We start from the raw sequence: 16,215 nt of genomic DNA on the forward strand, positions 1-16,215 counted from the left end.
TTTCTTTCTTTCTTTCTTTCTTTCTTTCTTTCTTTCTTTCTTTCTTTTTCTTTCTTTCTTTCTTTCTCAAGGATTTTATTTATTTACTTTTAGAGAGCGTGAGCAGGGAGAGGGGCAGAGGGACAGATAGAATCTCAAGCAGACTCCACGCTTAGCATGGAGCCTGACGCGGGGCTCAATCTCACGACCCTGTGATCATGACCCGAGCCAAAATCAAGAGTCAGATGCCCAACTGACTGAGCCAGGTACCCCCCATTTGAAGTTATTTCAAAGTAGTTAGAGAAAAGAACACCCCCAAATGAAGGCCCATTGAAAACTTGGAGTCAGGGAGATTGTCCCTTTGGGGAACAACGCCTGGGAGGCCTGGGAGAAGTATAGTACATAATGATTGAAGACCACTGGTGCTGTGAGAGCTGACCCATGATGGGGGTAGGGGGTGGAATCAAGGAAGGGTTCCTTGAGGAATTTACCTTTAAGCCAGGATCTCAAACTTGGAGTTGTCTAGGTGAAGCAGTCAGAAGGACATTCCTGACAGAGGAAATAGTGTGCAGAGAGGCTTGGAGGGTAAGAGTGAGAGGGGCAACAAGGCAAAATAAGGCAGGGCTACCAGGCCTGAGGCTACCAGGCGCAGGGCAATGAATTCTGGGCTAGTGGTTGAAGAGTTGATTTTTCACATTGGGGAGTGCCATGATCAGAAGTGTGGCTTGAAGGAAAGCCTGAAGTGTTACGCGCAGACGCTGGTTCCAGAGTGTTCACCTACCCCAGAGAGATCAGTTCTAGAGTCCGTGTGTCTACCCCAGGAGCTGGGCTTCTCAGATAGTGGGATGATTTGGGGCCCACACTCTTCTTCCATCGCCTTCTGCCTATTGGGCGGAAGTGGACCTTTTGCTGCTGCCTTTCGTGACCGAGGGTCCAGTCTCCATTCAGCCTCTTATTAGTGTGATTATCTTCTTAAGTCATGAGCTGCCCAAAGCCAGCAGTTGCCTGCCAGCCCATCACGGTGCCATCGCCATGAGCTATTAGAAAGGTTTATGAGGCCAGGATAAACAGCATGAATCAAGAGGGAGAGACAGGCCTCCCTCCTCCTGCTTACATTGCTGTCACTCAGGGAGAATGCCAGAAGGGGTTGGAAGGAGAGAAGGGGTGGGAGGCAGGGAGGAAAGAATAGAGAGAAGGAGGAAAACAGGATGAATGAAAGAGGATTGGAGAGAAGGAGGAAGCGAGGACAGAGGACAGGGTAAGAGCTTTCCCATTAGAGGTGAAGAGAGCCGATAGCAGCGCCTTTTCCACTGCCATTGGGCTGCCTCTGAGCATAACCAGGAATTCAGCCCTCTTTCCATTGATGACCTACTACCGTTGTGTGTCTTTGGGTAAGTCCTCTGCCTTTCTGGGCAGCCAGTTTCTCTCTCTTCCCTTTGGCAGGGCTACCAGCTGCCCTATGCAGAGATGCGTGGGCTGCTGAAATGCTCTCAGCCCTTTAAAAGAAGTCCTTTGGAAAGCAATGAGCTTGGTGCCACTCTTCTTACTTAAAAAGCTTTCCAATTACTAACTTGTCACCTCGTGTGCAGGCAGGTTACTGCTGAGAATGTCTTGAACATGCTGGAATAAATAAATTAGCACGGGCACTTAGGGATGCCAGTTTTAATCATAGTTGAGGACTTTGGGGACAAATGCCTTTGCTTTTTCGGTTATCTGCTTTTGGTTTGCAGCCAAAGACCCCCTACCACAAGTTAATAAATTCAGCTCGGAAGACCAAGCTCTTCTTCCTTCTTATCAGCAGAATCAGAGCCTCTGTTACTGCTCTAAGTATTTATGACAGCCATAGAAATTCTTGAGAATTTAAGCAAAGGAGAAGTATTTAAATTACATGAAATTGGAAACTTGGAGGCTCAAGATTTGTTTTGCATTTTTATTAAGCATTTGAGTTTGGGTTTCAGCATTTGATTTATCTCTTCCCATATATCTTTAGAGTCATCATCCATAGGCTCCACTCCATTGGTTTATTTCAAATGTTGTAAAATGGCAAGAAGCTTATGGGAGCCGTGATACTTGAATTCAGGCAGTGAATACCTGACTGTGGTTTGGTGACTGACCATGAAAAGGAAGTAGAGAGATAAATCCTTTGGGTTTTTTGGTTGTTGTTTTTTTTTTTTTTTATCCAGATGGTATATAAAGAATCTTTAAAATGATTTCTTAGGATCACAGTTATCCATCCTTCACTTTAATGAGCACTAGTGACCTCATGCTGCATTGGGTATCGATTGGAATCTAATGACTTACGACTTTGGCCATCATGAGTATCCAGTTGGAGGATACCTTGAGTGGCCTGGATTCTCAAAAGCCCACATACTTATTCTCCAGTGTTGTATATCAAAACCCAAGGTCCGAGTGCAGGCCTGACATCATTTCCCTTGTTTGAAGAAGTGCCATTTTTCAAGGATCTTTCTTTGTTTTTTTTTTTTCCATCTTCAGTATGTCTATATTGACAAGTGAAAGGACAACTGCCTCAAAATAGGCATAAAACCTTGATTCTTTGAAATGTTCAGGATACTTATTCCTTAGTTCTTCTCAACAAATATTTGAGGGGTTACTGTGTTTCAGGCACTATCCTCAGCTCTGGGGTTACAGTAGGAAAGAACAAGTGATAAAGTTTGTTCTGGAGTTTACATGCTAGTGGTCTATTCTGGCTGATTATAATTCTGGTATTTTCTAGTGAACTAAAGAACAAATATCCATGGGTCATCTCATCCACGGGGATTTCTTATGTGCTTTTTAAAGGCTCTCTGGCACCTCTTTTGGGAGTAAGGGAAGCAGGTTGAAAGGCTTCCTAAAATGTCTATCCTAGTGTTCTTAAGAGTTGGATCTCTGAATATTGACATCTTCCAAGGTGGGGCATAAGGCTGAGTATCTATTACTCTGGGCAAATTCTAAGGGTGTAGATTAGACTGAATGTATACTAACTAGACTGTCTCATAGTGACTAGATTTTTAAACAGTTTCTTACCACTAGCTCGTGTCTTATTTCTCCCTTCTCTCGCAAGGTAGAAACACTAGAGAAAAAATAAGCCCAATTGAGGTAATGGTGTGGTATACTTAGATTCAGGTGTTGTAAAATAGAGGCTTGGGACACTTTGATTCTATTATCCTTTTCAGATGGTTTTTAATATCTTTTCATGGAAGTTTTTGGCATCCTATTCATTAAAATCTGTGTAAGAGAGTTTTGGTTTTTTTTAATCGTTTTGTAAGCAGTTCTTGAGCCCTGAGGACACAAATGTGAAAACCCAAATCTGCATGTCTGCCAGGCTGTAAACAGCATAGTGGGGGAGACAAGGAAAGGAGTTATACCTTAGATAATTAATAGCAAAGGTAGGTACATGGTGCTGAGTGAACAGAGACCTGAAGGTGCTTTTTCCATCCGGGGGTGGGGGCTGAGGGTGGAAGGTCAGGGGACTGGAAAGGAAGCTTATAAAGGCTTCACAGAGGAGGCAGAGCCTTAGTTCTTGACCATGGACTCCTAGCTGAGTTTCTGGGCTTAACTCTGATGGAGACATCAGAAAGGAAATTAATATTTTATGTATTTTACATAGATGATATATATTACTGGGTTAATGAGAGCTGCCATTTATAGAGCGCTCACTGTGTGCTAGGCACGGCGCAAAGCATTTCATTGCCATCCTATAATCTATTTCCCACAGCTCTTCCTCTAAAGTAGGTAGTATTAGCTCCATCTTATAGATGAAGAAACTGGCACAGAGAGATTGAGTGGTATGGCTAAGATCACACAGCTAAGAAGCTATAGAGCTGAGATTCAAACTGCAGTATCTTTGCCTCCAAAGCCAGTGCCCTAACCTCTACATATATTGTGTTTTTGTGGTGCTGCTGTGGCGAGCTCAGCCCCTCTCCCCCACGTAGATAACTTAGGCTGTGTCTTGTAGGGATTCCTCCGTACTTCACTGTGAGCACCTGGGCCTTTCTTCCTTGTCACTTGTACTGATTTCCAGTTAATTCAACACAACCTCTTTCTCCCACTTCTCCAAGGAGCTAGGTGTTATTATGACCCCAAGAGTGTGTTTCAGACCTAACTTGGACTTACTGTGTGGTCTTGGATGAGCCACTTTTAAGTCTCACTCTCCCATTTTCTCTGTGTGTTACCACTTTGGGAATAGGATTATTAGTAATCCTATTGGTATTAAGCAACATTAGCATTTCTGGCTAAAGATGAGGTGAGACCGCCAAGAGACGCATGAAATGATGTTCAACTCATCAGGGAATGCAAATCAAAACCACAGTGAGATCACCTCACACCTGTCAGAATGGCTAATATCAAAAACACCAGAAACAAGTGTTGGCGAGGATGTGGAGAAAAAGGAACACTTGTGCACTGTTGGTGGGAATGCAAATTGGCGCAGCCACCATGGAAAACAGTATGGACGGTCCTCACAAAGTTAAAAATAGAATTACCATATGATCTAGTAATTCCATTACTGGGTATTTACACAAAGAATACAAAAACACTAATTCAAAGGGATACATGCACCCCTCTTTATGGCAGCATTATTTATAATAGCCAAGATATGGAAGCAGCCCAAGTCTTTATTGATACATGAATGGATAAAGAAGATGTGTATATGTGTGTGTGTGTGTGTGATATTATTCAAAGAATGAAGTCTTGCCATTTGCAACGACGTGGATGGAGCTAGAGAATATAATGTCAAGCGAAATAAGTCAGAAAGACAAATATCATGTGATTTCACTTGTGGAATTTAAGAAAAAAACAAAGGGAAAAAACAAGAGACAGACCAAAAACCAGACTCTTAACTATAGAGAACACACTGATGGTCACCAGAGGGGAGATGGGTGGGGGGTAGGGAGGAAATAGGTGATGGGGATTAAGAAGGGCACTTGCTGTGATGAGCACCAGGTGATGTACGGAAGTGTTGAATCACTATATTGTACACCTGAAACTAATATAACACTACTTTACACTGGAATTAAATTTTTTTTTAAAAAAAATTAAGAAAAAGATGAGGTGAGATGTTTTCATCTATGCCTTTTGTGCCGAGTGGAGCTACAGCTGGACTGATCCACTCCGAACCGTCCCATCTTCTATGGGGAGGTCATAGTAGCCTTTCAAAGAGCCTAAAACCTCATCACAGCCCGGTCTATTTCTCAGTCTCCACACATTTCTGTGATGCCCCATCACTCCAAGACTGTCGTCAGTGCAGTTGTCTCTGCTTTAGATGCTGACGACCTTGCCCCAGCTGTCCCTGGAGGACGGCAGCCCGATGAGTAAGTCCTGAAGCTTGCGAGCTGCATCTCAGCATTTCACATGGCTGCACTGATTGGACAGACCCCAGGATGGGCCTTAGCACTTGGTTGGCCTCAAGGGTCCTGAACATCACTACTCAAAGTATCTGGGGTGATTGTTTATTTTTCTGACTTGTGTTTCCTTTTGCAGCAAATGAAAAGATTGAAGACATCAATGGCTGTCCAAAGAACAGATCGCAAATGGTAAGTGGTACACGGCTGGCGTGAGTATTTGTGTGAGAGAAGGAAGCCCTGTCTCTCAATGATACTGGCCATCTTGAAAACATTCCCACCATAAGCTTTCCTCTAGGGGATTATATTAATAAACTAACAGCTATTTCCAAGTAGCTGCCGTCGGCTTCTCTGACATTTGTTGGCATTTACTAAAAAGTGGCCGTGATTTTTTACGTAGATGGTGAGACAGGGAACATGAAATACTGCCCTTTCTTTCAGAAACAAATTATGCAGACCTGGTAGAAACATACACTTGTTGAGAATTTGGACCATTGTGACTCATTCTGCTTTCTGAAAGACACACAACGATCTCTGTATGTGGTGCTGAGGCACGGATGAGGTCATGGTATCTTGCTCAGAAATCGGGGCATGTGGTCTGATTGCCTTTAAAGGTTAGAATGATGTGAAATCACAATGGTGACAGGAGATGTGAAATGTATAATCATATCCAGACCATTCTTAACCTTGACAAGTGATATTCTCTCTGGTGTCATATGCTTAAGCTCTGATATTAAAGCTTTTTTTAAAAAAATGAATCTTTTAACATCTGTTCTTGTTGTATGTCCTGTGCATGATCTTTGAATTAAAATTCATGATCACTGCTTAGTTCAGAAAACATTAAATTGCAATGCTCTGAGTACCTGGTTTTTCCCTTCAAAAGGCTTTCCAAACAATCTTTACACCAAGTATGTATATATCAGACTGTTAAGATGATGCTATTATCTATTTAAAATACAAATGTGGCAACTTCAGGATAACTTTTTATTTTTGCAGGACATTAATTTCCTTCCAGAAACTTAAGAAAAAGGCATAATCTGTTTTTTCTGACCTCCCCATACTCCCTTTGAGTTGACATATTTAATAGTGTCATTCCGAATATAACAAAGCGATTGGCATTCCTTGGTTTTCCCTTTCAGTTTTTCCAAGTGTTTGTTATCCCAGTGAGTTGGACAGATAACCTTTTCAGCCCAATTTCTTTTGTATGCATAAAGACACATTTTTTTATTCTGAAGAGGAGTATGGGTGGTGGGGAGTCCTTCAGTTTACATTGTGAAACAAGTTTCTCTTTTTTTTGGTCATTTCACTGGGGATTTTGTTTCTTTTTGTTTGATCCGGAGAGCAACCCCTCCTTCCGTAGGAAAGTCCCCATGCAGAATCTCATGGCTGCTTTGACTTCTGGAAAGCTTGGCTGCTATTTTTGCTAGCGCTACGATGGCAGCTGTCTAGAGTATTAATAATTGAGAAAATTTGGAAGATAGAAGACTTAATTTAGTGCAAGCATTTTACACAGGCAGTCATATCTTCACATGAAAGAGATGCAGTCGTTCCCTTCGAGACAGATACGGATGCATTTGTCCCAGCCCATTATAATGCATACAGAGACCTGACATTGGAAGGTAATGAACCTTTTATTCTCTTTGGCACTTTTGTATTTTCTGCGCTTTCTGTTGGAGGTGTGAAAGTCCACTTTTCAAGATTATAAAATAATAACGCCACCTCAGATTCTTCAGTGCAAATTTAGTTCTATACGCCAAATGTTATTTATAAATGCTACCATGGCACCAATGTAATTTTGTGGTTTCTCTAACTCTTTCAGCTGTGAAAGTATTGGTTTTTTTTTTTTCATGGCCTGTGGGGTTTTTTTTTAAGAATACAGGAATATAAAATCCTATAATTGTCTGTGATAATTAGTTCCAGCTTAGGGGCGGGGAGGCAGACACGGTCTGGTGGTAAACGTAGCAGAGAATAGTTCAGCGTACAGGATGTGAGGCCAGGAAAATGTGAAAACGTCCACCACAGTCATTCCATTCTGTAGGAAATAAGATGATAAAGACAACAGGGCCATTGTCGTTAGCCCTATATCACAAACTGTGACAAATCCATAAGACGGAACCTCACCAAGAGCACACAGGAAGTCCTTCTTGGGCAAGCACAGGTGTTGTTCTGTCTACTAGGACCCCCGTGTAGTGTGTGTGCGTTTACGCACCTGTACGAGCATATACAGAGCTCATGCATTTCTACTCATGGGAAGCATACTTTGGGAATACGACACAGTGGGTGAGCCACCATTTCTAGATTCCTAGAAGATTAGGCTCCCAACTAGGATTTATTTCGGGCAGCCCATGATAAAGATTTGCTGTTGCTTGCTACAAATTGCCTATTTGGGGGAGACAGAGAGGAAGACATGTGGGGAGCACCATGCTGGCAAGAGGAAGATGACCCACAATGAGGTGAGAACGTGGGGAGTGCACCTGTTCAGAAGGTAACTGTGCCTCCCTTGAAAATAATCAACAGAGTCAATGTGCTCACTCCCTAAGAAAACACAGCCTCTTCAGGAGCCTTGAAGAATGGAACCAAAGAAAAGCAATCCTGGGGGCACCTGAGTGGCTCAGTCATTAAGTGTCTGCCTTCGGCTCAGGTCATGGTCCCAGCGTCCTGGGATCGAGTCCCACATCGGGCTCCCTGGTCAGCGGGAAGCCTGCTTCTCCCTCTCCCACTCCCCCTGCTTGTGTTCCTGTTCTCACTATGTCTGTCTCTGTCAAATAAATAAATAAAATCTTTAAAAAAAAAAAAAGCAATCCTGGTTTAGAGCAGGAGGAATGGGTGCTGTTCCAGTTTTCAAGGGGCAAGTTCAGTCCATCAGCTAATCTGTGAGTAGGGCCAAGAGCTTTGATTTTTGTGGGTAGGAGGCCCAGCCCCCACACTTCTCCCAATCCACCAGGTTGCTCAGCGGCTCAGGTCTCAAATTCCTGCACTCTGGGCTCTGCTTCAAATGTTCCTTTCCAGGAGGCTGGGGAAGTGAGAGCAGATAGCTCCGGCATTGGGACTAGAAAAATCCCAGGGGCACTGATGCACAGACGTGATGGGTGTGGCGTTGTCCCTTTGAGCCTGCCGATCGATCAGCAAACCTTCGCAGAGTGCTGACCAGTGCTGGCCACTGGGTGGGCCACGTGAATGCTCAGGTGAACAAGATGGCGTCCCTGCCCTCCAGGAGCTCCGTGACGGGTGGGCAGGAGAGCAGAGAATAGCAGTGCAGCTGTGTGCACGGACATCTGTGCACATGGCACAGTGGGGGCCCATTGCCCCCGAGAATGAGGGAGGTCTAAGAGTAACTTCTAGGGAGTGAGTCTGGAAGGCAAGAGGGTTCAACACAGGGGAATGATGGGTGGAAGAGGATTCACATTCCTGGAAAATGTGAAGTAAAGCTTGTCGGGGACCCTGCAAAGGAAGGTTTTGCAGCATTTGCTTATGATCCTCCCGAGGTGCCATAAGCTGTACCTGGTGAGACTCCTCTCCTGCGGTGAGGAGTGGGGCATGGAAGAGCCCAGAATACAGCAGACCCTATAGGCATGGCAGTCTTCGGGTCTAGGACAAATCTTCTGCATTCATCATCACTCCCCAGATCACTGCATTTTGGGGAGCAACCCGCCACTGGGCCCTGGAGTGAAGTATTTTTAAAGGAAAATACCCATGGTCATCCAGCCCTGGAGAGGGAAGTTCAGTCGTGGGATCTGGGAACTGAAAATGCTACCTGGTGGGAAATGGTAGTTCATGGGTTTATTATTTGCTCTGACTTTTACCTGCACAGTGCCATAAGGTCTGTGAGCCCATTCATGCTTACGGGCACATCCCACCCTCTCGACGCTGCTTTGGGCCCACGTGGTGGAGAGCTGTCCCCAGGGTGAGGCAGAGCCCGAACCGTCAGCATATACTGTGACCCTCTGGGGGCCCTCGTAGTATGGGACCGTGACTGTGGGCACGAGGCAGAGAGGCATGGCGGGGACTTGCCTTTCCCTAGCCAGCTGGCCTTAGCTTGTGTTGAAGGAGTCCTTTGGGCAGTTTCAGGCTGACCTCCACGCTTTTGGGGGCAATGGCCTTGGAGATGGAGCTGTAGAAATGCTCCCTTCCCCCTCTCACCCACCAGGCCATCCATTTGGCCCTTGAATAATTTTGTTTGTGTGCGTCAGAGCTGGTTAAAATGTTTTGTCTGTTTAGCATTGCCATGGCAACCCAGGGGCATCTTTTTGGCTTTCAAGTGCTGTATTCAGCAGAGTTATGCATTAGTTTGGAAGGAGAAACATTGCCTGGAGCCTGGCCCGAGGGCACTGCCTCTCCTCGGACCCCTGGGCTCCAAGACATTGCCTCACTTTGGAGCCTAGGAATGGCTGCTGCAGGGGATGGTTTTCTTTTTTTATCATTATTATTGTACAGGGCTTGGCTTTCTGTTGTCGATGAGGAGAGGTGCAAAGTTAGCAAGGCCTGCTGGCTCTTTCAGTGGAAAGCCCCAGGCCTGTTTATCCCTCTGGTCACTGATCTCAGGCCCGGGGTCATCTGGGGCCTCCAGAGCACTCCAAGAGCTCTGCCTTCTTCCCTTGGTGCTTCCATTTTTTATTTTAAAGATTTTATTTATTTATTTTTAGAGAGAGAGTGTACAAGCAAGGGGGAGGAGCAAAAGGGGAGAGAGGAAGGGCGAAAGAATGCCAAGCTGACTCTGCACTGAGTGAGGAGCCCGATGTGGGGCTCAAGCTCACGACCCTGAGATCATGACCTGAGCTGAAACCAAGAGTCAAACCAAGAGTCAGACGCTTAACAGACTGAGCCACCCAGGCACCCCCTTCCCGTAGAGCTTCTAGACGGAGGGCCAACTGGGCTTGAGAATCTTGCAGCCTGAGTTCAAGTTCCTTCTCTGCTATTCTGTGGCCTTGAGCTGATTATTTAACCTTTTGAAGGCTCTATTTCCTTTTCTGGAAAGTGGGGTTGATAACACATAGCTCATAAAGTTTTGATAGTACTAATGAGGCAACGAAAGGGATAATCATGGGTAGTACTGATTAAGATGATAGAATACAGTGAGAGCCTGTCAAGTGTTTGCCTGGTGCCAGGTGCCAGGCTAAGTGCTGCCCAGTCATCCTTTCCCTCCATCCTCCCAACAGCCCTTTCAGGTAGGTGAGCTCATTACCCCCATGCTCCTAGCATAGGAACAGCACTTGATACATGGCTGTTTCTATGACAGTGATGATTTGTGCACACAGTTCATGTGTTGGGGACATGAAACCCTCTGGAAATCTGAGGAAAGCTAAGGCCCTCTCCTCCCCAGATCACACACACCCCAGAATTTTGCATATACCTCAGCAGATTGTGGATCCCAGAGGCCAGCCCATGTGTCCCCCAGAGCTCCACAGACCCAAAGTTCAGTGCCCCTGCTGCTTAGGGCACAGCTCTGCTCCCCCACCCTGTCCTTTCAGAGGTCCCTGTGGACATGGTAGCTCCTGAGTTCCCAAAACAATAGGAGTTTGCAAGTAGACACAGACAAGGACCAGGCAGTGGTTTTCAAACTTACATTCCATGAGCAGAATCCCTTTTTTTTCCCCTCCCAAAAAAATTGCACATGAGGACTGAGACTTTACAAGGTCTTTTTTTTGTCCCAGATTACTCACCTAGGAAGTGGAGTTAGAACTCTAACCCAAGTCTATCTAGTTTAAGAGCCTATGGTGTCCACCTCTGTGACAGAGAAGGGGTATAATAAAAATAGTCTCCACCTCCCCATTCCCTACTCTAATTTTTCATTTGTGGATATAGCAGAATCAGCAGAAGAGAGGAGATTATTTCTGGAAAGGGCCTGAGTTGACCTGTTGATGGAACCTCAGGAGCTGAAAATGAGGAGGGACCCCTAGTGAGAGGCAGCCTCTTGAGATGGCCTTGGACAGCCCTGGCGCCAGGTACCTCCCACTGTGGTCTCCACAGAGCTTCCTGGGCCAAGGGAAGGCCATCTGCAACAGAATCAGGTTTCCAGGCCCAGTGACCTTGAGCCCTCCCAACAGCTGAGAGAAAGCAGGCCACATGCCTAGGGAGTGTCTGAGATCCTTGGGCAGCTGAGTTGCCTCTTCCCTGGGCCCCTGGGCCTATTTTTACACCACCCTAAGGGCACACACATGTTACAGAACCAAGAAGGAATGAGGAAAAGTCCACAGGCCACTTAGAATTTAAAGCAAAGTAGGAAGAGTCCAGGGCCAAGATCAGCATGCAGCATCCACCACTTACCACTCAATGGCACATCCATTGCCACTGCTTATGTTTTGGCCAGTGATCTCTTTCAACATGGAGGCGACATCCACGTCTAGCTCTCTGCCTCTTTGGTCACATCTATTTAAACCATCGTGGGCTACCCCTTTTCCTTTCCATACTCTTGAGCACACAATAGAAATTCCTTCACAATCCAGTTACCGTCATTTCTTGCCACTCGGCCACTCACACTCCATACCGCAGGCATACTGGAACTTGGGTGCCCCCAAAGAGGCTGTATACTCCTGTCTTTGTACTCAGCTACGTGCTGTCCAGACTGCCTGGAAAAACTGATGATTGTCCCACCTGGATAATGGGACCTTTAATCTTCAGGTCAATTGTTATCTCAAGTAATTGAGATAATGAGGTGCCTGTTGTCTTTTGTGTCTCCTGGTATTCCATGCCTGCATTTCTCCTAGCACTCCCTTGTGGTTGTTGTTGAATTGTCTTCTTGAAGGAGATGCCATGTCTTTCACCTGAGTATCCTAACTTAGGATACGCCTCGATGATTGGCATCTAGTAGGTATTTAACAAATGTTGGGTGGATGGGTGGATGGATGGATGGAAAGACCAAGAAAGGAGCTGGCCTCGACTTATCCATGTGACTAAAGGATTGTAACATACCTTGTCAGATCCTTATTTATGGCTATTGGAAGCTCTTTAGCATTATCCTAGAAGTATCTTTTCTTCTTTTAATTCCTTTTTTTCTTGGTTTATCTAGAAGACCCAAATAGGACCGTGCAGTTAACTTTTGGTTTATTGAATTCTTTTATGTCACTTGAGGTAAGCATGTTTAGGCATCCTTACAACCACCAGAGATTATTAGGATTGATAATAAAAATGGTAAGTGCTTGGGGTGCCTGGGTGGCTCAGTTTGGTTAGGCGTCTGCCTTGGGTGCAGGTCATGATCCCAGGGTCCCTGCTCAGCAGGGAGTCTGCTTCTCTCCCTCTGTCCTTCCCCCATGCTCAGGCTCTCTCTCTCTAAATCAATCAGTCAATAAAAATCTAAAAAAATAAGTGGTAAGTGCTTTACATGTTTTAGCTCCTTTTATTCTTGTAGAATGAGAAATAGATCTTGTTCATTCCATTGAATGGTGTGGAGAACTTAGACCCTGCTGCCATTTGCTGTGCTCTGCCACGGGCTAAATGTGAGTCATGTTAGAGAATCTCTCCTTCTCTTAAGCCTCCTGCTGTAGAGCCTGGGGTTATTGCCTTTGTCCCAGATTCTGTCTGTGTTCTTACATAAGAGTAGCAAGCATGTATCATATATGCTTCTAACCGGGCAATGTTTTAGACATCTGCATTGATGGATTTTATCTTCATAAAACCCTATGAGAGCAGTGACCTTTATTCCCATTTCACAGATGAGGAAACAGAGAGGGTTAGTAACGAGCATGAGGTCACACAGCAAAGAAGGGACAAGCTGGGACTTGAACCCTGGAAACCTGGCTCTAAAGTCTGTTCCCTTAACTGTTAGGCTATTCTACATCTAAGGAAACTGACTAAAGAAGAGAAAAGATGGACTGTGACATGGAGGTACAAAAATTACATTTGTAATCCTGGCCCTCCTGTAGGTGTGGGCGGAGCCTGGGGGAGAGGCCTTCCTTCATGAGAAGGAAATTTGGTTTGAAGAAGAAGATTGGAATCAGGCAGCCCTGGGTCTCCCATCCTGGACCATGTGTGCTGGGCAGTTTCCTAAATCTGAGCCTGCCCTCCTCTGTGAAAGGGGGATTGTAATAGAAGCTGCCTCCTAGGGTTGCTGCCAGGGATGGATGAGCGATGGCATAATAAGTACCTGGTATCGTCCTGGTTCATGGAGAGAGCACATTAGATGTTTGTTCCTTTCTCTGCTTACAAGTCCTGTATATCCTAACTATGGTGCGTTGAACGGCTTTATCGTACTCAAAGTAGGCACCCAGTGTGGTAGGCTGAACAGCGGACCCCCAAAGGTGTCCACATACTAATCTTAGGAACTTGTGTGAGTATGTTGTCTTACCTAATAAAAGGGACTGTGCAGGCGTGAGTAAGTGAAGGGTTTTGAGACAGGAAGATTATCCTGGATTATCTGGGCAGGCCTGGTATGATCACCAGAATCCTTCTCAGGGCGGCAAGAAGGTGAGTGAGGACATGTGACTACGGGAGCAGGGTGGGAGTGGGAGGCAAGAGACTGGAAGATGCTGTTCTCTGGCTCTGAAGAGGTTAGAAGGGGCCATGAACCAAGGCACGCAGGTGACCTCTAGAAGCTAGAGAAGAGAAGGAAACCGATTCTCCCCTAGAGCCTCCAGAAAGATACAGCTGACCTACTCATTTATTATAGTTCTCCAAGACTGATTTTCCTCTGGAACTCTAAGAGAATTTTAGGTTGCTTTAGGCCACTAAATTTTAGTCCCTTGTTACAGCAGAAGCAGGAAACTAATACTCTCTGGGATTCAACCAAAATAATTCTTACTGTATTAGACAGTTTGCTGTCTGAGTTTCTAGCAGAGGCTCATTTGGCTACTACAAGCCCCTCAGGTTTCTGAGTTGGCTGGAAGTCCGTTTCCATTGTTAGAAGACTTCAGAATGGAGTTTGCCACCTTTGTGCTAAACTCAAAGCAAGTCACTGTAGGGAAGCAGGGGGAGAACGGAGCCCCACATTTCGTTGCTGGCACTGCACGGCCATATCGTGATGGCTTCAGACACTAAGCTGACACGGGAGTCACAGGTGCCAATTACAAGTTGGGCTCCAGGGACTCCTGACCTCTTCTCGGACCTGCACTTATGAGTAGGTACTATGTTCCCCAACTAATGCGGGTTTGTTTTGTAACTAATATGACGTTTAAACACATTTTGAGATGTTTATCATATTTTGTTTAATAACATCCAAGCTTTGTAGTATGTATAGCGTGTTTTTCATCTTTTGGTTCAATAAAAATCTCCATATTCCCAGCACCTGGCATGGGGCTAAGTACATTGGAAGTGCTCATGTTTCTTAGATGAATGAGCTTAAACAATTAATGGCCTAACTGTCCAGGAACTGCCCAGAGAGTGGGGGTGATGTCGCAAGTCAAATTTCATTATGTCAGATATGTAATATGTATTTTGTATTTTTAAATGGTGTAAAGAAACTTGAGTTGTTCTAAGCCAAGAAATTCTCTCCAATCTTCTCTCTCACAATTTTATATTTTAACTTAGTTATGAAGGCATGCGGAAAAGACACCCCCCCCCCTCCCGGCCCAAGCAGATTATTTTCATTGATGAGGGAAGTAGCGTTTGGTTTGGCAAAGCCTCCCAGGGCAGAGCCGCCCCAGCCTGAGCTCGCAGGAGAGTCACCTGGAGGGCTTGTCCCAACAGTGCTGGGCCCCACCCCCAGAGCTGCTGATTCAGGAGGCCTGGGGTGGAGCCTGGAGTATTTGCATTTTTAAACGAGCAAATCTTGGGTGCCATGCTGATGCTGCTGGTCTGGTGACCACACTTGGCCAACGGTTGTCTTTAAGCCAAGTACAAAAAACCTCTTTAGGGCTCTGCCTGTGCAATCATACATGTAAACGTAAATTAGCTTGCAAAGTTGTTTAAAATTTTAAAAATTAATGGTATCTCTAAAGGGTTTATTTAAATTTAAGAATTTTGAATGAGCCAGTCATTCTGCTTTCTTGGAAAGGCTAGGATGCTTTGTCTGAGAATGGTAGTAAGCTCTGAATGGATCAGATCTGAATCGTGCGCATGGCCATGGTCTTGGAGTCTGCACACACGTTCTCTGTCCCTTCTAGCTCACTTAACCTGAGTGACCCTTGGTTTCCTCTATTGAGAAATGGAAGCGATAATCCTTTAGCACGTTGTGCTTTACTGCCTGTATCCCAGTAGACGATAACATCTTTGAGGACGCTGTTGCATCTGTCCATCTGTCCATATGGCCTGGCACCTGGTAAATGCTCGGTGAATATTTACCAAAGAAATGCTCAGCACACCTGCCTGGGGACTGAGGCCCTGTGAGTGGCAACGTGGTGCTCAGTAAGGTTAAAGAACTTAGCGAATGTGAGGATATGTGGAGGGAGAATAGCTACACATTTTCTTGAGCTAAAAGAGAGATCAACTGGTGATTTATAACCATGTAGATTGTGGTTTATAGAACAGCCATCTGGGCCTCATGCTTGGACCCACCTCCTTGCGTATGTCTTCATGCGGTTCTTATGTTTCAGCCTAGCTTCAAAGGGGTCTTTTTGTATGTGTGTTTGTTTTCTGGGTTTTTTTTGTTTTGTTTTTTGTTTTCCATGAAGCAAAACTGAGCAAGGACGTCGTATTTGCACTTGGTTAAAGCATGGGTAGCCTGTGGCATCTGTGTGTTGGGGACTGGTCGGTAGGTGAATGCCTGTGTGCTCAGCCTCAGCAAGGGGAGGAGGACGGCTGCCAGCAAGCTGAGGTCAGGTCGCAGAAGACCTTTTAAAACAAAAAAGAAACTGAATTGATGCTGATAGTTAGATGAAAATCAATGTACTTAATAAAAATTGATCTTCCAGCTTTTTCTTCTTTCTTTCTCTTTTTTTCTCTTTCTTTCTTTCTTTCTCTCTCTCTCTCTTTCTTTTTTCCTTCCCTTCCCTTCCCTTCCCTTCCCTTCCCTTCCCTTCCCTTCCCT

General features: G+C 45.2%; 1 protein-coding gene across 3 annotated transcripts in view; it reads left to right on the top strand.

The window, feature by feature from the left end:
- NAV2 (neuron navigator 2) overlaps positions 1-16,215 on the top strand; it is a 385,703-nt gene that overhangs the window by 127,055 nt on the left and 242,433 nt on the right. For all 3 annotated transcript variants that reach the window (XM_032413834.1, XM_032413835.1, XM_032413836.1), the window contains exon 3: positions 5,458-5,510. In XM_032413834.1, the coding sequence (XP_032269725.1) occupies positions 5,458-5,510 (53 nt within the window). The remainder of the gene's footprint in view (positions 1-5,457; positions 5,511-16,215) is intronic.

The sequence above is a fragment of the Phoca vitulina genome, unplaced genomic scaffold (assembly GCF_004348235.1).
Source record: "Phoca vitulina isolate PV1807 unplaced genomic scaffold, GSC_HSeal_1.0 scaffold16, whole genome shotgun sequence".
Lineage (NCBI taxonomy): Eukaryota > Metazoa > Chordata > Mammalia > Carnivora > Phocidae > Phoca > Phoca vitulina.